The sequence below is a fragment of the Balaenoptera physalus genome, assembly GCF_965194825.1.
Source record: "Balaenoptera physalus genome assembly, chromosome: 1".
Classification (NCBI taxonomy): Eukaryota; Metazoa; Chordata; class Mammalia; order Artiodactyla; family Balaenopteridae; genus Balaenoptera; species Balaenoptera physalus.
Genome location: NC_138882.1, coordinates 194,013,109 through 194,039,927, shown reverse-complemented (window position 1 = coordinate 194,039,927; position 26,819 = coordinate 194,013,109). Strand labels below are relative to the sequence as shown.

The 26,819-nt window shown below is 57.9% G+C and overlaps 3 protein-coding genes across 6 annotated transcripts in view; 2 read left to right on the top strand and 1 right to left on the bottom strand.

Annotated features, from left to right (window-relative positions):
- CCDC27 (coiled-coil domain containing 27) overlaps positions 1-2,427 on the top strand; it is a 32,682-nt gene extending 30,255 nt beyond the window's left edge. The window contains exon 14 of the mRNA XM_082458872.1: positions 1,310-2,427. Coding sequence (XP_082314998.1) covers positions 1,310-1,435 — 126 coding nt within the window. The 3' untranslated portion in view covers positions 1,436-2,427. The remainder of the gene's footprint in view (positions 1-1,309) is intronic.
- A 289-nt stretch (positions 2,428-2,716) lies between these two features.
- On the top strand, positions 2,717-6,375 carry SMIM1 (small integral membrane protein 1 (Vel blood group)). 2 transcript variants are annotated; one of them, XM_082462933.1, is made up of 4 exons: positions 2,717-2,780; positions 3,075-3,124; positions 4,948-5,075; positions 5,385-6,375. In XM_082462933.1, exons 3-4 carry the CDS (start codon positions 4,966-4,968, stop codon positions 5,509-5,511), a joined length of 237 nt encoding a protein of 78 aa, XP_082319059.1. In that variant the 5' UTR covers positions 2,717-2,780; positions 3,075-3,124; positions 4,948-4,965; the 3' UTR covers positions 5,512-6,375. The 2 variants fall into 2 exon arrangements, with proteins under 2 accessions (XP_082319059.1, XP_082319058.1); XM_082462932.1 differs by having other exon boundaries at positions 3,075-3,202.
- Positions 6,376-9,413: 3,038 nt separating this feature from the next.
- Positions 9,414-21,545, bottom strand: LRRC47 (leucine rich repeat containing 47). 3 transcript variants are annotated; one of them, XM_082469500.1, is made up of 7 exons: positions 20,875-21,543; positions 12,756-13,214; positions 11,961-12,077; positions 11,220-11,335; positions 10,670-10,772; positions 10,334-10,423; positions 9,414-10,181 (listed from the first exon to the last, which is right to left on the bottom strand). In XM_082469500.1, exons 1-7 carry the CDS (start codon positions 21,487-21,489, stop codon positions 9,933-9,935), a joined length of 1,749 nt encoding a protein of 582 aa, XP_082325626.1. In that variant the 5' UTR covers positions 21,490-21,543; the 3' UTR covers positions 9,414-9,932. The 3 variants fall into 3 exon arrangements, with proteins under 3 accessions (XP_082325626.1, XP_082325628.1, XP_082325627.1); XM_082469501.1 differs by lacking the exon at positions 9,414-10,181 and having other exon boundaries at positions 10,569-10,772; positions 20,875-21,545; XM_082469502.1 differs by lacking the exons at positions 10,670-10,772; positions 11,220-11,335 and having other exon boundaries at positions 20,875-21,545.
- Positions 21,546-26,819: the final 5,274 nt, after the last annotated feature.

The following is a 26,819-nucleotide window of genomic DNA, read 5'->3' as shown; positions in this document are numbered from 1 at the left end:
AGCATTCAGCGCCCAGCAGCAGCTGCTGCAAACCCACCCAGTGAGGTAGGGAGGGGACCAAACTGCTGGGTCCTGGGCATTTTCCTGCAGCAGGAGCCCATCCTCAGGCTCTGCCCAGCTCAGCCTCCTCCAAGGATGCTACTTTGCACCTCAGCCTGGCCTCCGCTGGAATCCCTGCTGAGCCAGGAGTCTGGCACGGACCCTCTCCCTGGCCTTAGTGCATGCCAGCTCCTCAGTGACAGACAGAGGCCTCAGAGGGGCAGGGCGGTGTAGGGGAAATAGTGCAGCTTTGGGGCGGCAGGAGTGAGTCACCACCTCCTGGACCTTGGCTTCAAAGCTGTGGGCCGGTCACTTGACTGCGCTGAGCCGTAGAGCTTCCCTCTGTACCCGGGACAGCGTGCCTGCCTTCCAGGCATCACGGGGCCCACAGCTCTGGGAGGAAAGCACCTGAAAGACAGGTGCTCCGTGCGGGGCCCCAAGCCTCCTTCGACAGCACAGCCCTAGACCCCAGCAGCTACCCATGACCTGCCACCGGCCCACATTTCCCTGGGGCTTGGTGCCTTTCCTCTGTGAGGTGGGGCGGGCCCCTAGTTAATGGTGCTCTTGTAGGGTGGCCACAGTCCTCGGGGCAGAGGGGACCTCCGCATGGGGACCTGGGGAGAGGTCTCTGTTGTTTGGGGCCTGGGGCCTGGTTACTGTCGTTTGTGGGAGGGGAAGAGGGAGGAAGGAGAGAGGAGGTAAGGAGAGAGAGGATGGGAGGGATGGGGGATGGGAGGGAGGGGGGGGAGGGGGATAGGAGGAGTCATCACCACCACCCAGTAGCCAGGGAAAACCCCCTTCCTTTGCCAATGCCCCACACAAACCAGCAACGGGCCAGAGAGAAGGAGGCTGAGGAGGGGCGGGACAGCCTTCCCTGCGCCCAGGACAGAATGGACTTGAGGTTAAGACTTGACGGCCTCTGAGGTCTCTGGGAGTCTGGGCTCCCAGCAATTCCCAGAGGACTAAGAAGTGCATTTGGGGCAGACTCCAGGGGTGAGCTGACCTGGAGCCAATGGTGGGCATCTCTCCCCAGCTCCAAGTTCTGTGGCTTCACTCCTGTGGCTGGATCAGCCGTGGTGGGAGGGCTTTCAGAACAGAAATTGACAAATGCTACAAACCAGAGCTTTTTATTTTCCCCTGGAGAACAGGCTGTAAATATTCACCAGCACAGCACTGAGGCAGCAGGCTCTTCTCGGGGGTGGGGGGGGGGAAGGGTGGCGTCCCAGGAGCCTGCAAGGACTGGACACACGCTGCTGCATGTCTTTTCTAGTGGATCATCTCAGAGAGAACTGACTACTACAACCAGTTGAAACAGAAGGGGGTCAAAGTGCCCCCCCTGCAGCAGTCGGAGATCTTATCCTCGCCCAGCAAGTCCAAGAAGATAACCTCCAAGTAGGCCCAACTAGGACCCCAGGCGCAGCCAGTCCAGCAGAGGCCGGGACCCAGCCTGGGTGTGCCCTGTGTGCCCCCTCTTCCCCTCCGTCAGCCCCCCACGGCCCCACCCTTGCGCCCAGATTCAGAATTACACCTGCTTTTGGCCACCGTCTCACCTTCTCCTTCACTAGGACACGCAGGGGAGCTTGGGCTACACGGACACCCCCCATTCCAAAACTCACTGGTTGGGGGTCAGCACAGCAGCCTGCACCCCTGGCTCCTTCCTGGGAAGACCCCACGCTGAGCAGGGTGCCCTCTGGTGGTCCCAGGTGTAGGAGGCCTGAGACTGCGCTCCTGTCCACCGCATTCGGTTCAGACCCCACAGAGGTCCTTCTCTGCCGCACACACCTGCGGCGGTTCCCCTGGCAGGGGCTCCCCGGCTGGGGCACTGTTTTGCCGGTGCGACCCCGTGGAAGAAGATGGGTCGGGCTGCGGCACTTCTGTTCACATCCATCGCTCCTGAGATGAAAGATCTGCGAGGACAGGCACGCTTGTCAGTGTCGTTCACAGAGACCTGTGCCAGGCACACAAACACGTGCTGAACCTAGTCAGTCCTCGGCCTCTTCTCTTTGCTCTCCACCCTCACCTGTCCACGCATCCTTTCAGCCCCTCCTTCGCGCAGCGCCCGCTCGCTGAGTGCGTCCAGTGCATGGCCGCCCCGCCCAGGCCTCTGGCCGCTCAGAGCGAGCGGAAGGCCGGCTGGCGGCTGGGGGCCCCGATGACTGGCCGTCCCCGAGAACAGTCCGGTGCCTCGGTTCTAACCAGGCGCGCTCGCCATCCCCCCTCCCCCCACCGAGCCCGCTTCTGCGCTCGAGCCCGGTTCCCGGCGGGGAAACTGCAACAGTGGGGAGGGGTCTAGGCCCTGGAGAGAGGCGCGCTCTGCGGCCCTTGCGGCTCCTGCGGCCCCGGCGTCCCTTGCTACCCCTCGCCCCTCCAGCACGCACCCCCTGGAAGGCCTGGGGACCTCCCTCTTGCTCCGCCCCTGCCACGCCCCCGGGAACGGCCCCGCCCCTCCACCCCTCCACCAGGCCCCACCCCCGGTCCCGGAGTCCGGCGGCCGCCCACCCACGGCCCCAGGCCCCGCCCCGTTTGTGCCCCACCCATCGAGCCCAGGCCCCGCCTCGACCTACCTGCCCGGCCCCTTCCCCGGGCCCCGTCACCCACCGCCTCGCCCCGCCCACCCCAGCCCTGCTCCGCCCCCGCTCAGGCCCCACCACCCACTAGGCCCCACCCCCTCCAAGGCCCCGCCCCCCTCCGGCCCGGGACACGTCCGCGGCGCGCGGAGCGGCCAGGGACTGTCGAGCCAGGTGAGACACGGGGTCGGGGTGCGGTTTCCTCGAGTAGAAGAAGGTGGTGGGCTTGGTTTCGGCAGCCCCCCGACCCGCTAGGCCGCGGCCTCTGCGAGCGGCCGGCCCGGGAGAGAGGAGTTGCTGGGGTGCAGGCGGGGTTGAGGCTGTCCCGGGCCCACAGACCCCGAGGCTAACTGCCTTCGCCGCTCCTGCTGGCCGCCCGGGGCGCCCCAGCGCCCCTTTCCCTTCCCTGCCCCTGGCAGCGCCGCTCGCTCCTCTTCACCTTTTCTTTATTTTCTGTCTTTCTTTAAGGTTGGAGGCATCTGAGGTTCCTCAGATCCCGAACTGCGGGCTGGGAGGAGGTGAGATCCACGGGCCGGGCTCTGACCATCTTCCTGGATCGCAGAGGCTTCGACCCCCAACGCCAGGACTCTCCCCTTGTAAGCTGTGGGCTCCCTGGAGCTGCATTGGGGGTGAAGGGGTCTAATGTATATGCAGCCCCTGTGTGCCAAGGACTCTCTGTCCCCACACACTCCCAGGAGGCGGTGGTACCCCTGAGGGTCTCAGGGCTTAGCAGGTGTCCCTGCCAGGCAGCACAGCCCCAGGGTCCTGTGACACTGTGTGACCATCGCATGTGGGTTGGACAGACCATTACAAGCAAGTGAATGAAGCCCTCAGAAGCTCAGCTCCAGCACCTCCCCAGCTTCTGGTGGCTTTCTCCAACCAGGACTACTTGAGGGCCACCATCCACATCAGTCAGGAGCTTGTTCTGCTGCAAATAACAGGAACCCACTGTCCCAGGCTTGAACAGATTGAGCTTGACCCTCCTCAAATCAAGAAGCTCATGTGTGGGCAGTTGGTGTGGATTTGGAGACTCAGCACCATTGGGCTGGTGTGGCAGGATATCCAGATTGCAAAGTGGCTGCTCAGCTCCAGCCATCACTTCAAGGCAGGAAGAAGGAAATGGCTGTTCTTTTGTTCATGAAAGCAAAAGCCTCCTACCTCCTGCTGCACTCCAGCACCTTGCTCACATCTGGGTGACATGGGAAAGCAGGGGTCAGAGTATTAAGCTTGTCTTAGCCCATGACTGTCACTTTGGGCTGGCACACTGCTGCCTGGAACAAGATGGGGACTCTGGCCACAGGAGGGAGGGGGTGGACATTAGGTAGGTAGCTAACAGAGTTGGCCCTTAGCCCCTTTCCTGGACACACCCTGGGAAAGCAGAACCCACACTCAACAAATGCTTGGCCTTCCCCAGGCCTGAGACCCGGCCTGCACGGCTGCCCCAGAGCACAGGATCCCACAGGAAGGACAGGCTTTGTGGCTCTGAGACAAGCTCGCTTCCTTTGTCCCATGGGCCTGGGATTTGGGAAAGGGCAAACGTGGAAGCATTTTGGGGGTTTAAGAGCTGCCTGATTTCCTGAGTTTCTGGGTTGGCTTCTTGCTAAGTGGCTCACTGTGACTTTAAGCCTCTGTGTCCCAGATGACCTGGATGAAAGGTCAGGTTTTCCCAGGCTGGCGGGAGCTGAGCAAAGTCTCAGCCCCTGGACTCCCAGCAGGGCACAGCAGTGGGTGAGGGAGGGGCTGCAACTCGGACAGGCCAGAGGACACAGCTGCTGCTGCTGCGCAGGCCGGGCAGGCCTCCTCCCCCTACTGGACAGGCCGTACCAGCTGCCCCCAGTCCGGCTGCCCCGCTTGCCCCGTCCCCTTCCTGCCCAGCCTCCAGGGACGGCTCTGGGGCCTTATCTGGCAGGAATGGGAGGAGGGAAGGCCGTTAGTTATCAGGCTTGGTGACCTGGCCCCAGCCAGGGGCCCTCCAGGGTGGCAGCAGCTGTGCCTGGAGGGCCCCCCCCACCCCCCGCCCCTGGGGGAGCAGGCTGGGTGGAAAAGCAGCCTCTCACATTCCTGAGGGCAGGGTTTGGCAGACTTTCAGACTCCCTGTTGGAATTCCCTCTTGCCTCCTCCCACGTGACCCTGGACAAGTGGCCTAACCCCTCTGCATCCTGGTCACCTCCTAAGCTGGATGAGAGGATGCGGGCAAAGAGCCAGCCCACCTGGCCCGTTACGGCCCCCAGGCAGACCCTCACCCCAAGAGCAGTGCCACACGGAGCCCTGCCCCTGGCCTCACCGGGTCTGGAACAGTGTGTCCTGGGAGGCTCAGCCCACCTTCTGCCCCTCCCGCCAGAGCCCCGTGGCCCCCAGGATGCAGCCCCAGGAGAGCAGCATCCAGTACAGTAGGTGGGAGGACAGCAGCCGGGATGAAGTCAGCGTGGCCAGCGGGCCCGGCGCAGAGGAGGCCTCGGGCTGTAAGAGGTGAGGGGCTGGGGAGGAGGGGCCCCCCTGGCCCTACGCAGGCCCCTCCCATCCTTCCTGCCAGCCTCTGCTCTGCGCCCACTGGGCGCCCACCCCAGGCGGTCTCGGCAGACCTGGGCCCCACACCTTCCCCGGTGTCTCCGCCACTCCCCTCCCTCCTGTCTTCCAGTCCGGAGCGCCCGGGCTGCCCTCCTCTGCAGCCCAACTGCCCGGGGCTCGCTCCTCATCCTCCCCCAGCCCAGCCGCCCCCCCCGCCCCCCCGCACTGGGGGCCCCCTGGGGGCTCACGTGCCTGCGGTTCTCACTCTAGGGTCTCCCGGAAGCTGTGCTCGGGCAAGCTGGGCATCTCCTTGAAGGTGCTGGGTGGAGTGGCCCTCTTCTGGGTCGTGTTCACCCTGGGCTACATCACCGGCTACTTCGTGCACAAGTGCAAATGAACGCTGCCCAGAACATGCGCCCGGGGCATGGGCTCGGAGGGACACCCCGTGTGCGAGAACCCCTCCGTGTACACGGACCCGCCGGTCTGCACGGACCTCAGCGTACGCAGCCTCCCACGTACGCAGACCCTCCTCTCTATACACAGGCTCCCCTCTGTGTACACAGCCCCTCACCATGCACACAGACACTCTCCCCCCACCAGCGCACAGACTTCAGGGGCGCACGGGGCACACGGGGCACACATACTGGCCTCAAGCTCACGGGGACACCACTGTGCACAGCTGTCACAGGCACCCACAGGCGTACAGCCAAACAGGGACACGGGTACACAAGGACACACACGTGCACGCCTGGCACACACAGCCACCCAGGGGCCCACGTGGCTGGGAGGCCGGGCCCAGCCTGAGCTGGGGCTGCAGGGTACACCCAGGCTAGGCCCTCAGTCCAGGGCCCCGAGAGCTCCCCTTCTCCCCCGGGCCGAGGGCACAGGCCTGGCAGCCCCAGGGTGGGGTCCTCCCTGGGTGGGCATCGTGCGGAGCTGTGTGGCCCTGACCAGGCCCCTGCCCTCTCTGGCCCTCTGACTCCCGTTGTGAAAGGATGGCTCTGAGGGGGTGTATGTGTGTCCCTCTGTCCATCCACCCTCCCCGGGGGCTGAGTCATTTCCTGGGTAGAGTGGGGAGAGGGGCCTTAGCCTTTGTCCCAGACCCCCCACTGCATCTTCCCTCCAGGAAGGTGGACACGTTCCCCGGGGCTGTCCACCCCACGGAGTGGGGCCTGCAGGAGCCCGGCCCCTCCACCGGCGCCCTGCAGGAGGCCCAGACCCTGCACACGGAGGTCGTCATTAAATGTCTGCTGAATGAAAACACGGATGACAGTGTCTCCCGTGGGTTTCCCCGGCGAGGTGTGACTCACGGCCCCCGATGTGAGGCCAGCTGGAGGGTGTCTGGACAGCGGCCGGGAGGCCTGGGAAAGGGCCTGTGAGCCTCCCGCTGGCTCTGGGCCTTGGGATGTGCCCAGTCCTGGCCCGGCCCTCTGCCGGGAGATGGGAGCACAGGGGCAGGCCTGGGGGCCCGCATGTGGCTGGACCTGCTCCTGCCTCTCCTGACCATGGACAGCGCCTCGCCGGCTCTGCTCCCGCTCGCTTGGCCCTCGCCTGCTGTGAACTCACGCCTCAGGCCCTGCACACCCCTTGCCAGAAACACCTTCTTAGGGAATTGGTCCTCACCCCACAACTGCCCAGAACTGAGGGCAGGAGATGAGGGACAGTCAGGATCCCTATGGGCTCATAGCAAACCTGGGTGTCTGAGGCCGAGCTGGCAGGGAGGGCAGAGACCCCACGGGACTGGCCTAGGGCACAGCGGGTCCACTCCAAGTCTGCCCGGGCCGGGCGGGCGTGAGGTGGGGCTGCACCACCTGCATCCCTGGCTCTGAGCCCGCTGCTGGGCTGGGGTCTCCCAGCCGCGGTGCTTCAGCAGGGCCTGCTGCGGGGCAGGGGGCGGGGGAAGCAGGTTAAGGGGCAGTGGTGGAGGGTCTGTCCCAGCCGCCCTGGTCTCTGCGCCTCAGCACCTGTCTCCGGAGAGACTCTGCCCCCACCTGCTTGGCCACAGTCAGGGAGGGGGCCCCAGCTGGCCCGCACCTGTCTGGCCTAAGCCTAGCACCCCAGTTGGAGTCCCCTCTGGCCATCTCAGGATGGGCACTGGGGTGGAGGGTGTGGGGAGGTGGGCAGGGGCCTCTGGCCTGGCATGTTTCGGCTGCGTGGCCTCCGGGGGCTCGCAGCGGTCGGCGGTCCTCGCTGGAGGTGCAAGGGCTGGCCCTCCCCGAGGCCCAGTGCAGCCTCGGCCAGGAGCGGGGCGAGGGCGCGGGACAGGAGGGAGGGGCCCCCGCTGCCCCTGCCCCCCACTCCCTCTGAGGCCTCTTTGGCTCCAGGGCCACATTCCCCGAGTAGACCCTGGGCAGGGGCAGGCCTGCGATGGACAGGTGGATGTGACTGGCCTGGGGCAAGGCAGGGGCAGCCAGCAGCGGGAGCCGGGGGAGAGGAAGTGACCTCGGAGCCTGTCCGGCTCGGTCCAGCACCGCTGGGTGACGCCCAGGGTCCTCACGAGGCCTGCTCCCCAGGGTCGGGGGGAAGCTTACGGGCGGCCGTGGACGGTGCTGGGGTCTGGCCTGGGTCTGGCTGGCCGTGTCCTGTGTGCCCCACGGCCCAGCAGGTCTCAGCATGGAGAGCTGGGCGCACCGGCCCAGAGCCTGGGGGATGCGCAGCACCCCTGCCCCGGGCTCTCCTGGCACCGGATGCCTGGCCCACGGAGGTGGGGGGCCACAGGCAGGGGCACGCTCCTCCACGCGGCCCACCTCAGAGAGACGTGCCCCGGGGCCCCAGCTGGACCCGAGTGGCCGGGGTGGAGGCGGCGTCCCGACAGCCCTGGGAGGGTTGGGAGAGGACGGGACAGGACCCTTGGCCTCCCCTCCCACAGGAGGTTCAGGATTGGGGTGGTCTGCTGGAGGCGGGTCCCAGGAACTTGACTCCTTCGGGAAAGCCCCGGGGTGGGGTCCACCTGGTGATGCTGCAGGAGCAGGTGCCCAGGACCCAGGGGTCAAGGGCAGCAGCTTCTCTGGGCCAGGCCCGAGTGACAATAGATAACTGCCTCTCGCTCTTTGCTGGCAAGAGGGTCCCAGGTCCTCAGTTTCCCCACAGACACTTCCAACACGCACCTCCAGAAATCCCAGGAAGGACTCACGGGCAAGGAGCCGAGATGTTCTTTCTAAATGTTTTTATTAGAGGGTCGGGCTGACAAAGAAAAAGAAACGTCAAAGGGGTTTTCTGCTGTAAGTTGAATACGTTTCCAAACCTCACACGGAATCAAACTGCACCAGAGAAGAGCAGCAGGGCCGGCGGCTTCCCCAACATCAAGGAGGCCCCAGACCTGGTGCCACGCGGCCGCTGAAGCCATAGCCTGGTGCCAAGAGGGCAGCTCAGCTGCGGCCCCAACCCGGAGCTCCCAGCAGGGCTTCGCCGTGACGCCCACACCCATGTCAGCCACAGCATCTGCGGCCTTGATGGCCCGAGGGTCATGAAGTGACAACCCGGAGCCACCGATGCACACAGATGTCAGGTAGGTTTGGGGAACACCGTCACCTGGTGTCCACTTCAGCGCGGTTAAGCACGGCTGCCCCAGGGCCGACGAAGGGCAGTCCTGGCAGCGACCAGAGAGCTGGGTCAGGTGTCAAGGCAGCCCCGCCATGTCCTTCGAGGAGGGCTGGCCGGGCTCTGGGGAACCCACGTGGCCGTACGGCAGGCCCAGCGTGTGGGGTCTGGGCCTCACGCGGGTCTGGTTCTGACAGCTACGTGCCTGGGTCCAGGGGGGGCTCTCGCACGTGCCTGCCAACCGCCTGTCGTTGTGACAAAACACAGACTGTCCTTTGCAGGTCAAAGACCACGGAACACGCGTCACTCAACAAGAAAAAGCTGGCGGGTCAGTTTTTCCTGTGCTGGCCGCTCCTGGAGCAGTGAGGTCAGTGAACTGCCGACCCAGAGCTGGAAACACCTAGAATGCCAGATGCTGAGACCCCCTCGTCCGGCACATGCTCCGTGACTCCTGGCATCGAGCGCCCCACGCCTCCTCCAGTCACCGCTACCCCCGTCCTGGAGCAAGGTGACGACGGCTGACCGTCCTGTCTGAGCGTGGAAGCCTGTTTTGCAGTGGGAAACCTGCGCACTGACCTCCAGACGCAGGTGTGACACCTCACGGCCCTGGTGCTGCTTTACAGACGACTGACGCCCCCGCCCTCCCCAAGTCCAGCCAGTGCAGCAGGTGGGTTGGGCCGTCGCTCCCGGATGCCCTGCCTCCCACCCCCAAAGCATCCTACCGCAGCAGTAAGAAAAATGATTTTGCCAATTCTAAGGTCACGTTAAAAAAATGTTTTTATAAAAAGATTACGGTTTACAACAACTGGAAACCATGACATCCCACATTTCTAAGCTGCAGTGCTGGAACCGTAGGACTTTAAAAGCTATTGTGTCGTAGAAAAATAACTGTGCAGCTCAGTAAAATGCATGTTGTTCAGCTTCTCAACTTAGAACTAAATATTCACACCAACTATAGTGTCCTTTCCCCCTGTGAATACAGTGAGTTGCTGTGTGGCTACATGATTTCAGAACCCTTTGAGCAGTTAGTTCCAATATTCAAGTGATTTCATAGAAAGCACTGGCAGAGTCAATTTGGTGCTGTAAAGGTGAAATGACTTAAGTGCATGTCAACGTGGCACCCCCTACGACAGAACCGACTGGAAAACTGAACAAAGAATGCACATATCTTAAAAACTACCGAGGTGAAGGAATAATTTAATATCACCACACGGAAGCCCTGCAGAGCCGGTGCGGCGGGCAGTGCCTCCCTGGGAGCCTGGGGCAGTGGCCCGGCCGTCAGCGGAGCACGGTCACATGGGCGGCGGCGAGGTCCAGGTCCGTCTTGGACGGATACACCACCTTCAGGTGCCCCTCCTCATCCACCACCCGGACCTGCTCCACCACCAGCGGGGCGCTCCCAGCCTGTTCAGCACCGGGAGTCGCCCTGGGATCCGAGACTTGTCCAGGAATGGCATCGACTTCGTGGTCGGAGAGGGAACCTTCGTCTTTATTTTCCAAAGTGTATTTGTTGATTTCTGCCATTTTCTGCAAATGAAAAATATCTTTTTAACCGAGAGATTAGGGGCAACCCAGGGAAGACAGGCTGCCGTCACCCATATGGCAAAGGGCGGCGGACGTGCCATCTGTCCCGCGGGGCCAGAGCCTCGGTGGGCAGGATGGGCGGGCAGGACGCTCACCAGGATGAGGGCGTCCATAATGTCCTTGCAGATCTGCAGGCTGGCGGCGCTCGTCACTTCCAGAAACAGGTCACAAGTGGTTTTCTTAATCTTAAACAGAAATCAGAAAGATTTCAGGAAAGAATCAAGGTATCACAAGCAGAGACCAGCAACTGCAAGGTCTAATCTGCAGAAAACCCTGTAAGATGGTGTCACACAAATCCGGACTGTCGCCCTCCCGAGGGGGGACACACACCGGGGCGCGGCACGCGCGGCAGCGAGCACACACAGCCACACGCGTGAACGCGACACGTGACGCGGTCTCAAAGGTGCCAGATGCTGGCAGACGCCGCCCACCTTCGTCTTCTCGCTGTTTGTTATGGGCGGGAAAGAAATCACGTCGCCGTTTGCATCCACGAGGCACGGGTAATGCTCCTTCCCGTCCAGCAGGTGAAGGTACCTGGGTGGGAAGAAATACCGGTAACAGGCACAGCTGTGGAAACACGCCTGAAGGTGAGTGGACGAATCACAGTTCTCTGGACACAGGAGGTGTCAGGTCAAGGGCACGTGACACGAGCCAATTCAGAGGAGGTGTTCGCAGGGCCTCCTCGGTGCCCGAGCCAGCCGAGCCTGACCCGGATCAAGCGCAGCAGGCCCGGCTGTCCCCTTATCCATGGCGCGCTCTCCCTGGGCACCTGGTGGACATGCCGAGGGCCCCCCTCTGAGACAACACAAAGCCTGCACTCCTGGCACCTGCTTCTCTGAAGCCATGCGACACGGGGCCACGGTGGATCCTTCCCCCCCGCATAAGAACCCGAGAGGAGAGTGAACGAAACCTGGACGGCCTCTCGAGTTGGGGCAGCTTCGCGAGCGCCCGCCTCGGCACAGGCTGGTGAAGGGGCCCCACCTGTGCAGGCCCGACACGTTCTGCCTCCTCTTCTGCTTCCTGTGCTCCTCGGCCTCCAGCTGCAGCTGCCGTACCAGGTCCTTGGCCTTGGCTTCCCGGCGCCCCAAGGGGACGATCTACGGGGTGGACACCGCACGTTGGCCTGTCGCTGGGGGTCCCAGCGGGAGGCTTCTGAGAGCTGACAGTCCTCCAGGCGGACGTCCATTGGGCTGAGGACAGAGGCTGCCCCCACATCACATGCAGATATACTGTGCCTGCAGAGGTCACCCTGGGGGCTGAATCTGAAACCCGCCTAGTGCACAGCCGGGGTTCCACGCCTGTGGCTCTAAGGAGGCCGAGGGAAGAGATGGGGCCAGCGGCCGGAGCCAGTCCCTTGGGAACCCTCCGCCTGGGGCCCGAGGTGCCTCACGCAGAACCCGAGAGACCAGGAGTGGGGCCTTGACAGAACTCACGCTGCGGTCAACCCCAGATCAGGGGGTTTGCAACTGGGATATAAACCACAATTTCTGGTTAAAAGTTAGTGAGCAGGTGAAGGAAACCACTTTCAAATCACCACCTCCTTTGATGTGTTTACTTTTGAAAGTAACTGTCAACACAACCTGTTTTATTTTATGTTCCTGCTGGGAGCAGAACAGGGTCAGATTCTACCCAAAATGCTCTGACTCAACCACCTGCACGTGTATTTTTGGAAAAACACACAAGGAACACTCAAACTGCAAACACTGGGATGTGTGGCCTCACCCTGAGGTCTTGCGGGGGGCGGGCGGCATACAGCAGGGGCCCCCGGATGGCTCTGAGGTCGTGGGTTGCGATGGTGGCCGCCGTCCTCTTCTCACAAAGGTCCTCGTGCAGCTTTGTCTGCAACACAAGTTCAAGGGCAGGCAGAGCTCAGTGTCCAAGGCTGGAGGGCAAGCCCCCCGCCACCCCAGGCCCCCCGGAGCGGCCTCCCCAGACAAGTATTTATTTCGTGGAACCTCCGCTGGAAAGCTGGTATCTGCTTATCAGCAGAATTTCTTCTCGCCCTAACTCTACGGTGCAATGCTTGAGACTTCAAAGAACCCATCTCGAGCTAAAATTTATGAGTGAATAGACAGAAGTGTGACTTAAAAACAACCCCAGCAAGCTTTTCCTCCAAAACACTGATCTTTGAGTTCTGAGCTCCCGGCTCGGCTTCCTCCCCGTACGTACGGCCTCAGCCCCGCAGGCCACGCTCGGGGTTGCCCACGTGCAAGGATGTGCTTTTTGCTCTAATAGCTGGGCAGATTTCACAGAAGAACAACGAACTCTAAGTCTGTCTAGCTGAAACTTCACAAAAACTAAACAAGTCACCCGAGAACACGACGGCAAGAGCTAACGATTTCAACACTCTCTCATACGAGACTGAACATGGCACCTATTGCGGAAGTCAGAAACCCACGCGCACAGCAGAGACTCAGGGACGCTGACTGCGCTGGGTCCCCTCCCCACCCCACGCGGGCCGGGTCGCCCCGCCCACGGCCCGCCCTCCCCGCCCCCATCGCGGCCGCGGGCACCCACCTGGGAGGAGAGGAACCGCTTGAGCGCGTTCCCGGGCTGCAGGTCCATGCCCCGCACGACGGCGCCCACGATGAAGGGCCGCACGTCCCCGACCCCGGGGCTCACCGTGACCGTCAGCGGGGCCGGGTTCTCGGCCACGTGCAGCACCCGCAGCAGCAGCCGGCTGGCCTCGTCCACCCACGCCTCCTCGGCCTCGCCGCACTCCCTCTTCCTCCGCTCCCGCCGCTTCCTCCGCGCCTCCTCCCTGTCGGGGCCCTCGGCCTTGCCCCGGCCCCGGCCGCCCCCGCGGCCCCCGGCGCGCAGGTACTCCAGGATGGACCTGGTCTGGCAGCCGCTGACCATCTTCTCCAGGCGCTTGTCCCGCAGCCTGTTCCCCCGGAAGTTGATGTCCTTGAGCTTGGGGCAGTCGGCCAGCTCTGCTGGGATCTCACTCAGCTGGTTGTTGGACAGGTCCAGCGTCTGCGAGGGAGACCGGGACGCATGAGACCGCCGGGACCCGCCCTCCTGCCGCCTGCCCCGCCTCAGCCCCACGCCTGTCCCCCAGCCCAGCGCCCAGCACGGATGCAGTGACCGGGGCTCCTCGGAGGGGAGGCGTCAGTGGACTGCCAGTCGCCTCTGTGAAGTGCTGGTCTTGCTTGTGCTGCCTGACCACGTGTGCCCGTAGTAACAACCACGGCAGAATTTCCCATCGATGGTTAGGTTAGAGGGGAAAAAGACAACGAGGAACGCGGGGAATGTCTGGTTATAAACACATAAGGACTTTACATGAGAAATAGGTTCCCCACAAAGTAGTGCTGAGATGTCTTTAATTAAATGAGCCAAAAAGCAAGAACAGAGCAAGAGTAACACAGCACGATGCTCTCTATCCTGCGTGTGCGACAGACAGCGAATCAGCGTCAATGCTGGGACGTGGGAGGAGGGAGCGGGGGTTACTGCTTCTGCGCAGTAAGGAGGCTGGTGAAACCCTGTGGCCCGTGAAAAGGAACCTTCTATGACTACTACTGAGGCTGCCATCAGTGTCGCTGACGCGGTGGAAATGGGCCAAGTGGCCACCTCACGTGGTGGGCAGAAGGCAGGGTCCTGTGCCGGGGGAGGGACTCAGCTGGTGGTAAGGAGGACAGGGCCCCTCCCAGGAGGCCCAGGCGGCACACAGCCCTGTAAGTAAAGGGCTTCTTCCTCGTTCTCCTCCAGGGCCCGTGGGAAGCTCTGGATGGGCCCCCGCTCGGCTTCGCTTGGACCTGACACGGGGCCTGGGGAGAAACCCTATCACCTGGTTTGGTGGGAGTAAGCACAGGGGACTGGCATTTGGACAGCGAGGCAGTGACGGGCGGCAGGGGCCTCCCAAGGGGCTGCAGATCCGGGAGCACTCGGGCAGGCCCCTCCTCGCACCCAGGGAGCAGCGCCCACACCAGCGTGGCCAGCGAGGAGTCCTGGTCCTGACGGGGACACCACAGCCCCGAATGACCACAGCTGGGCCACAGCGGGTGGCGGATTTGTCACCAGCTGGGAAGGGGGCAGGGGCTCTGACTATCCACAAGATGCTGTCTGCTGTGGCTGGCACAGAGGGTGGTTTTCAGGGAGCTTCACAGACCCCGGTTATGAAGGAAACTCCGGCTCAGCCGGAAGAACCAGGGTGGAGGAGGGGTGTGGGTGCCCGACAGAGGGTGACAGAGGAGCCTCCGCACGGCAGGACCGGGGGCTCGGGAGGGAGGGAGCAACTGCAGAGCAGACTTTGATCCTGCAGTTGACCCAGAAATGGAGAAAGAGAAGGTGAGCCTGACACGGTCTCCAGTCACCACTGGGGACCAAGCACTCAGGGGTCACGCGGGCTGCGGGTTAACCGGACGTCACCGTTTGGTGCCTCTCCAGGCCTCTCCCTGCTCTCAGGCGAGACTGGCCAGGCGGGTAGATGGGCTGAAACGTGGCCCTTCCAGGCTTCTCTATGTCCTGCCCCCCCCATGCTCACGCACACACACACCCACCCGTGCACAGGACTCGGCGGTGCCCCCTGCGCCCCAGCCTGGGGTCCGCTGGCCTCCTCACTCACTGCTAACTGGCAGCGTCAGCAACAGCCAGTGCCGAGCCCAGGGCTGCGGAGCTGCTCCCCCAGGACACGCCCAGGTGTCAGAACGCACCTGGACGGGAGGACAGGCCGGGGCCACCTAGACCAGGTATCCCTGTGTGCACACTCAGCCTGGCCTGGGCCAGAAGAACCGGGTCCCCGCCCACCGGCAGGCTGTGAACAGCAGACAAGGGCTGGCATTTCAAGGTCAGGTTTGGACCTGCACACCCAGCTTGGGGTCTCAACAGCTTGAACTCCACTGGCAACTCTCACTGCAGCGTGAAAACACAGCCGCCGCGGGTGGAAGGTCTGTGCCTCCATGAGGAAGAGACCCACAAAGAGCAGCAGAGGAAGGGCCGGCAAGCGTGGGGGAGGGTGGCCCCCAACCCCGACCAGAGCAGCGTCAGGCCAGCAGCCTGGTGAGGTGGCCTCCACGGAGGACAGATGCAGGGGCACTGGGGCGCGGGTCTTTCAGGGGCAACAATCACCAAACACTGGGCATTTCGGAGCAAAGGGCAGTGGCAGCAGCCAGTGCCACAGACAGCAGCCCAGGACCTGCCCCGCGGCCCTGCGGGAGACAAACAGGGAGCAGGGCAGGCAGCCGACAGGGCTCTGGGGGTGCCATGTCCAGCAGAGGCGGGGAGACCACCGACGAGTTCAAAGTGGCCCCCACAGCAGGACACACCACCCGGCGCCAGGCACGCAGAGCCGCAGGTCGATGGGGAGTGGAGTCCACGGGTTTCACGGCCGGAGTGTGCGTGCCGGAGGGAGAGCCTGCAGCTGAAGTGATGTCTGGATGGCGTAAAACTGCGCAGGGCAGGGGGCGGGGGCGGGAAACCCACAATCGCCGAAGGGAGATGAAGTGAACTGAGTGCCCGTGGAGGGGCCCCCAGGCGCCTGCCCAGAAGGCACCCAGGCACTCTCCCCTGTAGGTAACACAATAGTGACACCGGCCAGGCAGGGCCAGCCTCTGACCCTAGACTGTGACTTGACTGCTGGGCCGAGCTGCGGGGAAGGGACCCAGAATCCCTGGTTGTGAGACCCTACAGACACACACTCTACCCCTGGGGGTGTGGAAGGACCCCCCTGTTCCAGGTGAGGGGACCTGAACCCACCATCTCCAACAGCAAATGAGAAAATGAAAAGATGGAATGATTTTTTTTTAACTTCAGTTTTTCATCACTGGACAAAGGTTTCATGGTCAAAGTTCCACTTCTCTGTGAAACGTGATTACGGGAGAAGTCCCATAAATGAGCGACACCAGACAACATGAGTGGGCACAACTCCTGGCAGGGCTGGGAGAAACCCTGAGTGCCGTGGCCCTTCAGCTGATGAACGTGCTGTCCCGGAACAGTTCATAGATCTGGGGGCACATCTGGCCTGCCCGTCCCTCCAGCAGTCCCCGGTGGCAGTGCCATGGGTCTGGCTAACTGTCACTTACAATGAGGGCATCCTTGGAGCACCACAGCCCTGCGGCTGAGCCCGATGGGTAACAGAACCCCAGTGGGGAGAAGCCCAGCTGAGTGGGTCCGAGGTCAGGACAGTGATGAAGCCGGCTCCCCAGGCAGAGTTACGTGGGGAGGGAAAGGACAGCTCTCCCTTCAGCTTCCTCGTCCCCGGCAGCTGCAGTGGGGAAGAGGGTCTGACCTTCACGGCTCCCAGGGAAGTGGGCACCAAGGAGCTCTCATTTGCTGTCTCCCGACTGGGAGGTGAGTGGGACAAGCAGGGGCCTGTGTGCTGTCACCCTGGTGGCCCCTACAGAACCATGCCTCCAAGTATTCACCTCCTTGTGGGGCATCTCCCACAACTCTGGACTGAGCTCTACTTAATGAATCAGAAGGATGCAGTGGAGGTGGCGGGCTGCTAGGTCCAGGTCTGCACCTCAGGAAGGCCTGGCAGCTCCTGCCCTTGTGCTCTAAGGAGCCCTGAGCCGCCATGTGAGAGGTCGGACTACCCGGTGGCGGCAGAAGACGTCCCAAGATGACGTGGAGAGAGGAGTCAGCCACGCCAGCCACGCCAACCGAGCCTGGCCCTGAGCCCACGGCAGCTGACCGCAGCCACACGAGTGATCAACGGCAAGTCAGCAACTGTCCAGCTGGGCTGGCCCACAGTGGAGGACTGTGAGCAAATAAAACGACCGCCGTGTTAAGCCACAGCCCTGGCGCGGTGATGCGGCCCCAGAGGACCCGCACCAGTGCCATCGCTGCGCTTTCTTCATGGCACCGTGGTCATCCTCAGAGGAGAGGAGACAGGCAGGAGCCCAGGGCGCCGCCACAAGACACTGAGCTGAACCCACACTTTCTGGTTCCGAGTGCGGCTGTCCGACTCCGCTGTCCCCCCAGCGCACAGGAAGGACAGAGAACACCTCTGTCCTCGGAGCGCCAGGGTGTGGAGCGACGCTGCTTCACCCAGCTCTAGCAGCCGTTCCTCGTGAAGGCATCGGTTTAGAAAAGGCCCCAAAAGGACATCTAAGTCCAAAAGGGATTCCAAGCAGCTCTTACATGACACTCTCCAAGAAACAGGTCTCTTCATGTGAAAGAGGTCGACGGAAGTCTAAAATGGGGAACAGGATGGACCGGCCGAGGGGGGATCGAGCAAGCGAGACGTTCTCTTTCCCCTGAATGAGGGTGCTCTGGACACAATAAAGGCTACTTTACTGGGCGGGCACCCAGAGGTACTACCGAACACTAACAAGACAAAACAAAACCCGAACTTGAATTCTGCTAAAACATTATAGATTTGAAGAAAAATATAAAAACTGTACACTCACACGATGCTATGTTAAGCTACACATTTGGTCCATCTACCTTCTGGGAAACCAAGAGACGTATGAGATGGGTGATGGAGTAGAAAAGGGTTACATCATGTGTCACACCACAGCCCTGAAGGGAAGCTACAGCCCTGGGACCAGCATCCCAGGAGTCGTCCCCCACAGCTTCTTCCCGGAAATGCCAGTTAGCGCGTGTCACTCTGCAGGGTGGCCTCCTGTTTCTCTTAACTATAAACACACACACATACACACGCACACAGATACATCCTGACACAAAGACATTTGTAAAATGAGTTGGCAACAACTTAAGAGTAATTCCTGCTGCAAATAGGTCAGTTGCTAAACTGCACACACGTTTTATTGTTTTAAAAAAGTCTGCATTGGGAACCTACCTGAACATCATAAAGGCCATATATGACAAACCCACAGCAAACATCATTCTCAATGGTGAACAACTGAAAGTATTTCCTCTAAGATCAGGAACAAGACAAGGATGTCCACTCTCGCCACTATTATTCAACATAGTTTTGGAACTCCTAGCTATGGCAATCAGAGAAGAAAAAGAAATAAAAAGAATACAAATTGGAAAAGAAGAAGTAAAACTGTCACTGTTGCAGATGACATGATACTATACATAGATAATCCTAAAGATGCCACCAGAAAACTACTAGAGCCCATCAATGAATTTGGTAAAGTTGCAGAATACAAAATTAATGCACAGAAATCTCTTGCATTCCTATACACTAACAGTGAAAGATCAGAAAGAGAAATTAAGAAAACAATCCCATTCACCATTGCAACAAAAAGAATAAAACACCCAGAAATAAACCTACCTAAGGAGGTAAAAGACCTGTACTCGGAAAACTATAAGACACTGATGAAAGAAATCAAAGAAGACACAAACAGATGGTGAAATATACCATGTTCTTGGATTGGAAGAATCAATATTGTGAATATGACTATACTACCCAAAGCAATCTACAGATTCAATGCAATCCCTATCAAACTACCAATGGCATTTTTTTTTTTTTTACAGAACTAGAACAAAAAATCTTAAAAGTTGTATGGAGACATATAAGACCCAGAATAGCCAAAGGAATCTTAAGGGAAAAAAACGGAGCTGGAGGAATCAGGTTCCCTGGCTTCAGACTATACTACAAAGCTACAGTAATCAATACAGTATGGTACTGGCACAAAAACAGAAATACAGATCAATGGAACAGGATAGAAAGCCCAGAGATAAACCCACGCACCTATGGTCAACTAATCTATGACAAAGGAGGCAAGACTATACAACGGGGAAAAGACAGTCTCTTCAATAAATGATGCTGGGAAAACTGGCCAGCTACATGTAAAAGAATGAAATTAGAACACTCCCTAACACCATATACAAAAATAAACTCAAAATGTATTAAAGACCTAAATGTAAGACCGGCCACTATAAAACTCTTAGAGGAAAACATAGGAAGAACACTCTTTGACATAAATCACAGCAAGATTTTTTTTGACCCACCTCCTAGAGAAATGGAAATAAAAACAAAAACAAACAAATGGGACCTAATGAAACTTAAAAGCTTTTGCACAGTAAAGGAAACTATAAACAAGATGAAAAGACAACCCTCAGAATGGGAGAAAATATTTGCAAACAAATCAATGGACAAAGGATTAATCTCCAAAATATATAAACAGCTCATGCAGCTCAATATTAAAAAAACAAACAACCCAATCAGAAAATGGGCAGAAGACCTAAATTTCTCCAAAGAAGACATACAGATGGCCAAGACGCACATGAAAAGCTGCTCAACATCACCAATTATTAGAGAAATGCAAATCAAAACTACAATGAGGTATCACCTCACACCAGTTAGAATGGGCATCATCAGAAAATCTACAAACAACAGATTTGTAGAAAGGGTGGGGAGAAAAGGGAACCCTCTTGCACTGCTGGTGGGAATGTAAATTGGTACAGCCACTATGGAGAACAGTATGGAGGTTCCTTAAAAAACTAAAAATAGAACTACCATACAACCCAGCAATCCCACTACTGGGCATGTACCCTGAGAAAAGCATAATTCAAAAAGACACACGTACCCCAATGTTCATTGCAGCACTATTTACAATAGCCTGGTCATGGAAGCAACCTAAATGCCCATCAACAGATGAATGGATAAAGAAAATGTGGTACATATATACAACGGAATGTTACTCAGCCATAAAAAGGAACGAAATTGGGTCATTTGTAGAGATGTGGACGGACCTAGAGACTGTCATACAGAGTGACGTTAAGTCAGAAAGAGAAAAATTAATATCGTATATTAACGCATATATGTGGAAGCTAGAAAAATGGTACAGATGAACCGATTTGCAAGGCAGAAATAGACACAGATGTAGAGAACAAACCTATGGACACCAAGGGGGGAAAGCGGGGGGTGGGATGAATTGGGAGATTGGGGATTGACATATATACACTAATATGTATAAAACAGATAATAAGAACCTGCCGTACAAAAAAAAAAAAAAGTCTGCATAAAAGGATGGCAATGAGGAGGAAGAAACAGAGGCTTGCCTCTTTAAGCACAGGAGCCTCTAGGCTGGATTTAGGCCATGGTCACGGCAACTCCTGCCCTCTGGTCTCTTCCTCAACAGACTTACTGGGCCCTTGTTCCGAGTCGAGCATTCTGTTGGGACCTGGGGTCCCCGGATGAATAAAATAAGCAAGCAGTCCCTAGACAAGAGAGCCTAGACGAAACCCCAACCTATTTGCTGTGTACTTTGGCAACCCCTTCCGGCCTTCTGTAAGACAGGAATAACCACCCTTGCCTTGGAAAGCCGTTGTTGGGGTCAAGTGAACTATCACATGTGAAATCACACGCGTGGCCTTATACAAATTCCAGTCATTTCACATCTCCACGCCCTGCCTGGGTGGCCCCACGCACAGGGCTCACCCAGTCCTTTCACAAATGTTTGGAGATGCAAAAATTTAGACACCCGTCCCTGCTGTTGACCTGCTTCCGACCTGAGCGGGAAGCCCAGTTAGTCCACGATCACGAAACACTGTGTTGCGTGTTAAAGCCCAGTTGTGAGCAGAGTGTGTGGGGCGAGCCCAGAGGACCACCCGAGGACGGAGGCCAGGCTAGTGCGAGGGGACCCGGGGGTGGGCCCGCTTCCCAGAGATACCGACGCTGCGGTGGCCCTTCCCGGCCGAGTTGGGACGGCTCGGCACCGGGAGGAGACCCCCGTCCGTGGCTACCACACGGCCCGCCCCGCCCGCCCCGCTGACCGCTGACCTTGAGCGAGGCCAGGTGGGCGATTTCGGGGCTGAGCTCCCGGAGGCAGTTGTCGGCGGCCGCCAGTTCGCTGAGCAGCGGCAGCGCGCCGGGGCGGAAGAGCGCGGCGGGGAAGGCGTCCAAGCGGTTGCCGGTGAGGTTGAGTGTCTGCAGGCGCGGCGCGCAGCGCGCCAGGTCGGCGGGCAGCTCGCGCAGCCGGTTGCCACTGAGGTTGAGGCTCTGCAGCTGCGGAAGGCCCGGCGGCTCGGCGGGGCCTAGGCCCTGGCCCGGCGGCAGCGCCTCCAGCGCGTTGCCTGACAGGTCGAGCACGCGCAGCGCGGGCAACGGGCCGAGCTCAGGGCTCAGGCCGGGCCCCAGCGCGTTGCGCCGCAGCACCAGGCTGTGCAGCTGCGGGAGGCCCTGCGCCAGGCCGGGGCCCGGCTCGCGCAGGCTGCCGCAGCCGCTCACCTCCAGGTAGTGCAGCAGCGGCAGCGTGAAGAGCCGCGGCGGCAGCCGCCCGCCCGCCGCGCGCACCCGCTGCTCCAGCCCGGGCCCGGTCAGCAGCAGCTCCCGCCGCCGCTCCCGCTCCGCCAGCTCCAGCTCCGGCCAGGCCTCCGAAACCGCCGCAGCCGCCATCACGCCGCCACTCCCGCAGCCCCTGCCGGGGCGCTTCCGGGGCACGCGGCGCCACTTCCGGTCTGGGCCGGAAGGAGCCGTCGAGAGCTGCGCGGACGCTAGAGCGCCGCAGTGAGGGCCATAGAGGAGCCCGGTGGGGTGTGGCTCGAGGCCGTCGCCGGCGGGGTCCGGGTCCTCACCGCGGGCGTGTGGGTGGGCGCCCGGAGCGCCCAGGCCCACGTAGGGCCATGAGTGCTGGGCCTCCGGCCGAGTCTTCCTGCCCGCGAGGCTGTCGGGGAGCAGCGGGGAAGGCCCCACACGCCGTGCTCTGTGGTCTCGGCAGAGCCCCTAAGACAAAGCCGGAGAGCGAGTCTGCGGACGCGTCCTCCTCACGGACCTGAGGGAGACGCCCGGGAACGTGGTGACTCCCAGGTGGCCTAGAATTCAGGCTAAATGCCGTCTGAAGGGGAAGGGGGAGGAGATGAGTGGTTCTTAGGGGAGATGAACAGTCCCTAAGAGGACAGACGGGCGGAAGGACCGTGTGACAACGGGTGTGTTGTCACTTCTAGCCCCTCCGGGGATGAGCCCGTCTTCCTTGGACGGTGCGCTCCCGGGAGGGGGTCTCTGACGACTGAGTTCCTTTGGGAGGATGTGTTTAGGTAGAAGGGGAGTTCAGACAAACCTCTCCCTGCGTTTACTGATTTCCAAGAGCACACAGCTCAGAATAGTCAGTGTACCGAGGTGGTACATTTCGGGGTGGTATGATCTGAACTCCTAGTCATATTTCGGGGTGGCATCGTCTGCTACCCTTCAAAAACCTAACCAAGTTCCTCTTCGTAGTTTCCCATCCGCTGGCTCCCTCTCCCTGCCCTGTGGCTGTAACCCCCCAGCCGCCCTGTATTAAGAGTTGAGTTCACTGTCTCCTGCTGCAATCTTGCATTAAGTCTTCCTTGCTGGTTTTTAACAAGCATACAGTGCACTTTTTTTTTTTTTTTTTTTTCTTTTAGCGGTTAGTGATTTTTGCATTGGAATCACCAGGAAGTTACAAGTGACTGATGCCCGTCCCTAGTCCAGAGATTCTGGCCTAACAGTCTGGGCTGCAGCACGGGCATGGGGGTTTTACAAGCTCCCCGGGCGTTTCTGTTGGGTACGCAAGGTTGAGAGTCCGCTAGGGATCAGATCGTTTCCATGTGTTAGGACCCACTAATCAGGGCTGTTTGGAGGAGGAGGGTGGGAGGAATAGTGCTGAGGTCGGCTGTCCTGTTCTCTGCCCCTGTTTTCATGAACTCCTCACCCCAGCAGTGTTTTCAGTTTTATTTTGTTTTGAAATTCCTGAACATTGTATTGAAGGGTGATGTACATCGAGAAAAGTGTGCACATAGCCTAAGTGAATTTTGTCCAGACTGAACACATCCATGTAGCCATCACGCAGAACAAGAAACCAGTGATCACCAGTCCCCCCAGACCCTCCTTGTGCCCTGATATTGTAGTTTTGCCAGTTTTTGCACTTCGTGTATAACGTGCAGGGCTGGCTCTCGGTGTCTGGCCTCTTTCGCCCCATGTCATGTCTCTGGGAGTCATCGTGTGTGGGAGGTACTTGTGGGTCGTTTGCTGTCTGGCATTATAAGTGCGTTGTGACTGTACCATGTTTATTTCTGGCAGGGCCTTTGTGCTGCCCTGACTTCACCCCCATCAGCCCCAGTGACCCCACACAGGAAAGACAGATTTTTGTCTTGGTTGCTGTTGTGACCAATTCCATCTGTGAAGGGCAGGCAGTGACTGTCCCCAGGCAAGGCCGGGAGAGGTGAGAATGGGCCCCTAGGACCTCTTCCACCTGTGCCTTCTGAGCCGGCTTCCGCTGCCCTCTGCGTGCTGCTGGGTCTCCTCAGTGATTTCTTGGAAGGTTGTACATACATGCATGATATCAGTGGCTTTCGGTTCCTGGGACCTGGTGTTGTCTTGCTTGCTTAGTTTCTCGTGGTAGATTTCTGGGCCGCTGTCCAGCAGCTCATGCTAACACACATCATCTTGACAGGCTATGAGAGTAGTAATAGTTTTATAGTAGCCAGCACTGGAAACAACCAATGACCATCAACAGGAGAATGGATAAATAGATTGTGAGACGTTTCTTCAAGTGGATGACCACATGGAGAACGTGTCTGAGCTGCACACAGCAGCATGACTGACGGACGGTCAGGGTCATGATGGGGAGGGACGAAAGCAAATCACACAGAGATACACACGGTATGATTCCACGTGCACAGCTTACAGATATGTCAAACTCAAGATTCTTTTGTCTGGGGATACATGCCTGCGGGGTGAGTCTGTGAAGACAGCCAAGGTTGATACTGCAGACAGCGCGGCCAGACCCCAGTGCCACCGCCGTCTTTTCTCCAGCTGTGCCGAGCTGCTCCGGCCACTGTCCCAGCCTCCGGGGTGATTTGATTTAGGATCCCTGAATTTGGTAAACAGCATTCCCAAGCGTTGTCTCCTTACCCCGTGGGGGGAGAGAGATCTCCATCTAGAACCCTAGCAGTGGTTCCAGCAATGACCCCCACCTTCAGCAGGACACTGCTCCCCTCCATTGCCAGGACTGGTCCCGGGACACCGGGAGGCACCAAGGAGGGGTGGCCAGGTGACCGGTGTGGAGGCGGCGCTGGATCACTCCTGGGGAGTCCTCAACCTTCAGGACGAGGGCCATGAAAGGGGGCTTTAGGGATGAGCTAGGCCCCAGGACTCCTGCTCACAAGGGCACCCACCCTGCTGCTCAGAGTCTGACCTCACTCTCTTCCCCGCTTTCCCTGCTGCGACATCTCTTGATGGGGAGGGGGCTGCACGACTCCCCTGCACTTGAGAGCTCAGAGACTGGGGGAGGGAGGAGGGGGGGTGGTGTCCTTCCTCCTGAGGCTGGCTCCTTCTCCCCCCCAACTGGGAGGCACCCCTGGGGACCTCAGAGGCCAGAAGGAAGCTGGGGAGATTTTGAGGCCAGCCGGGCAGGTGGCCGCGCCACACCTTCCGTCTCCCCCCACCCCTGCAGGCTCATCACCTTCCCCGCCTGAGATGAAGGGGTGGAGGCTGCCCGGGCGGACCTGCTCTGTGCTTGGGCGCAGGCGCGCAGAGGGCATCTTTGCCGGGAACCAGGCTCAGCACCTCCCCCTCAGCTCTGTTCCGGTGTCGGGGGGGTGGGGAAACCGAGGCAGAGACAAGCGGATTCCAGTACCCCGAACCTGCTCCCGGCAACCCTCACCGCAGGGTGGATAGAGGCGCAGAGCACAGGGTTCACATCTGGGCACGCTGCCTTCCGGTGGTGAGGGCTTGGGCTCTGAGCCAGTTTCCCTGCCCGCAGTGGAGGGTAGGACCAGCTACCCTGCAGGTCCTCTGACCCTTCCAGAACACGCACGTGGGGGCATGGGGCGCTCCACTGAATTGCTCCCGTCCGCCCTGCAGCAGCGGCTCCGGGGGTCACCGCCCCAAACCCCGACCCCAGATCCGAGAGGCTCAGCCCCTGCCCAGGGCTTTCCTGCCCCTGGTGGCAGCAGGGTGGGCGGAGACCCCAGCGCTCCGAGGATTCGGGGCACACGCTGCTCCAGCAGGCTCTTGTTTAGCACTGGGCTAGTTTTTAAGAGCAAATAAGCAATGGCACGAACGAACACCTAGTTGAAAGTAGCGCACTGAAATCTCTCGGGGTGTCTGACACTAGCAGATGGAATCACACTCTTCCCTTTGGACAGCGAGCTCTTTCCTCCCACGTTCTCCAGAGCACACACTCACGCACACACCCCACCTACCAAAGTAAGATAAGTAAATTTGCTGTTTAAACTGTAATGCTAAGTTTTAAGTTTATATGTGTGTGTGTATATATATATATGTATACATATATAAAGGAAAAAACTATAACTTCAAAATGGAAACAATTATAAAACCATCAAAGGTAATAAAAGCTTAAAACCACTCTACAAATCAACAGAGAAAATACTGTATTTTTACTTATTTGAAAAGCAAAAGAGCTTTGTTGGCTGGTAAAAATGCCCTCTTTCAAAAGGGATAAAAAACACAGGAAAAGACTATAAAGTATAAACCTCTGATGGGCACAATTAGAGCATTTATAAAATATTCTCATTTTATTCCATGGGATAAAATTGGTAAATAACTTTCTCTAATTTATATGTAGCTTAAAATCTTTTAGCTTCTTCAGGAGTAAACCCACAAATAACTTATTTTAGGAACCACACTCTCTCCTGGCAACTTAATACCCGCTGCCCCTTTCTAAGCAAATATCAGCAATTCCCTGGCGTTTCAGGGCTGAGCTACACCTGCATGTTTACGAAAGGAAATGTAACTTACCGATTGTTTTTTAATTATAATTTTAAAATAAAAGTGACAAAACATTTAGTAATCTTTTTATTATATTCATATACTCAGGGTGAATTAACCCCTAAGCCCTCAAACAACAACAAAAATATATTACTTAGATATTTTATAATTTTGGTACCTGAAATAAAGACAAATAGAAAACTATGTCAAAACATTAAAAAGTTGCAAATTTTCATTAAAAGTATTTACACTTGTACTCTAATGCCAAATTTATAGATACAATTCTTTTAAATTAGAATATTTTGAAATACGAAAATAATAGAAATAAATATTGTTAAGTATCCACAACATATTCATGAGTGAAATTTCAATTAATTACTGTTCCAAGTTTAGATATTTATGATTGGCCAAGGGAGCTTATAGTTCCCTTTTAGTTTTTTGTCCTTTATTCTTGGTTCCTCAGTAGTATATAACTCTGTAAAGATTTTAATAGCCACTGATCACTGCCAGGAATCATCTGAACAGAAACACATGATTCTTCTGTAACCAGCAAGACTGATCTGTTTTAAATACACTCAATTTTGTTTGTCAATCACTAAAAATTAAGTAATTTTACAAATATCTTCTTTATGTTACAATACATAGAAAACATTAACTGTATATTTCTTAAAAGTTTTGATTGGAGAGAAAAGAATAATTTCTTGGTTAACTTTTCTCATTGTTCTGTTTAAAGAAGTGTTTTATCTGTACTTCAGCAATGGGTAAGAGACCATGGCAACACCTTTTTGAAACCAGGAAGGATCATTTTATAATTATCTTGGCATCTGTACTCTGCTCTCTCTAGTAAAGTTTTATGTTATTTCTCCCCCCATACTTTTACATTTTTTTATAGAGTATATTTTTGAAAGTAATTCTCTTGGTCACTCTTATTCCGGCTCAGTATTTTGAGTCAACCATATGAGAAAGCATTAGCCTACCAAAAATGGAAATTGATCAACTAGTACAAATTCACGGTCACTAACATACCCAGGGAGCAC

Bases quoted from the DNA above. Each gene is read 5' to 3' on its own strand.
- SMIM1 (XM_082462933.1), top strand. From the start codon at position 4,966: ATGCAGCCCCAGGAGAGCAGCATCCAGTACAGTAGGTGGGAGGACAGC. The intron at 5,076-5,384 runs GTGAGGGGCTGG...TTCTCACTCTAG, and splicing joins GAGGCCTCGGGCTGTAAGAG to GGTCTCCCGGAAGCTGTGCT.
- LRRC47 (XM_082469500.1), bottom strand. From the start codon at position 21,489: ATGGCGGCTGCGGCGGTTTCGGAGGCCTGGCCGGAGCTGGAGCTGGCG. The intron at 10,424-10,669 runs GTGGGCGGCGTC...TTTCTGTTTAAG, and splicing joins CAAACAGCGAGAAGACGAAG to ATTAAGAAAACCACTTGTGA. The intron at 10,182-10,333 runs GTGAGCGTCCTG...TTTCATTTGCAG, and splicing joins TTATGGACGCCCTCATCCTG to AAAATGGCAGAAATCAACAA.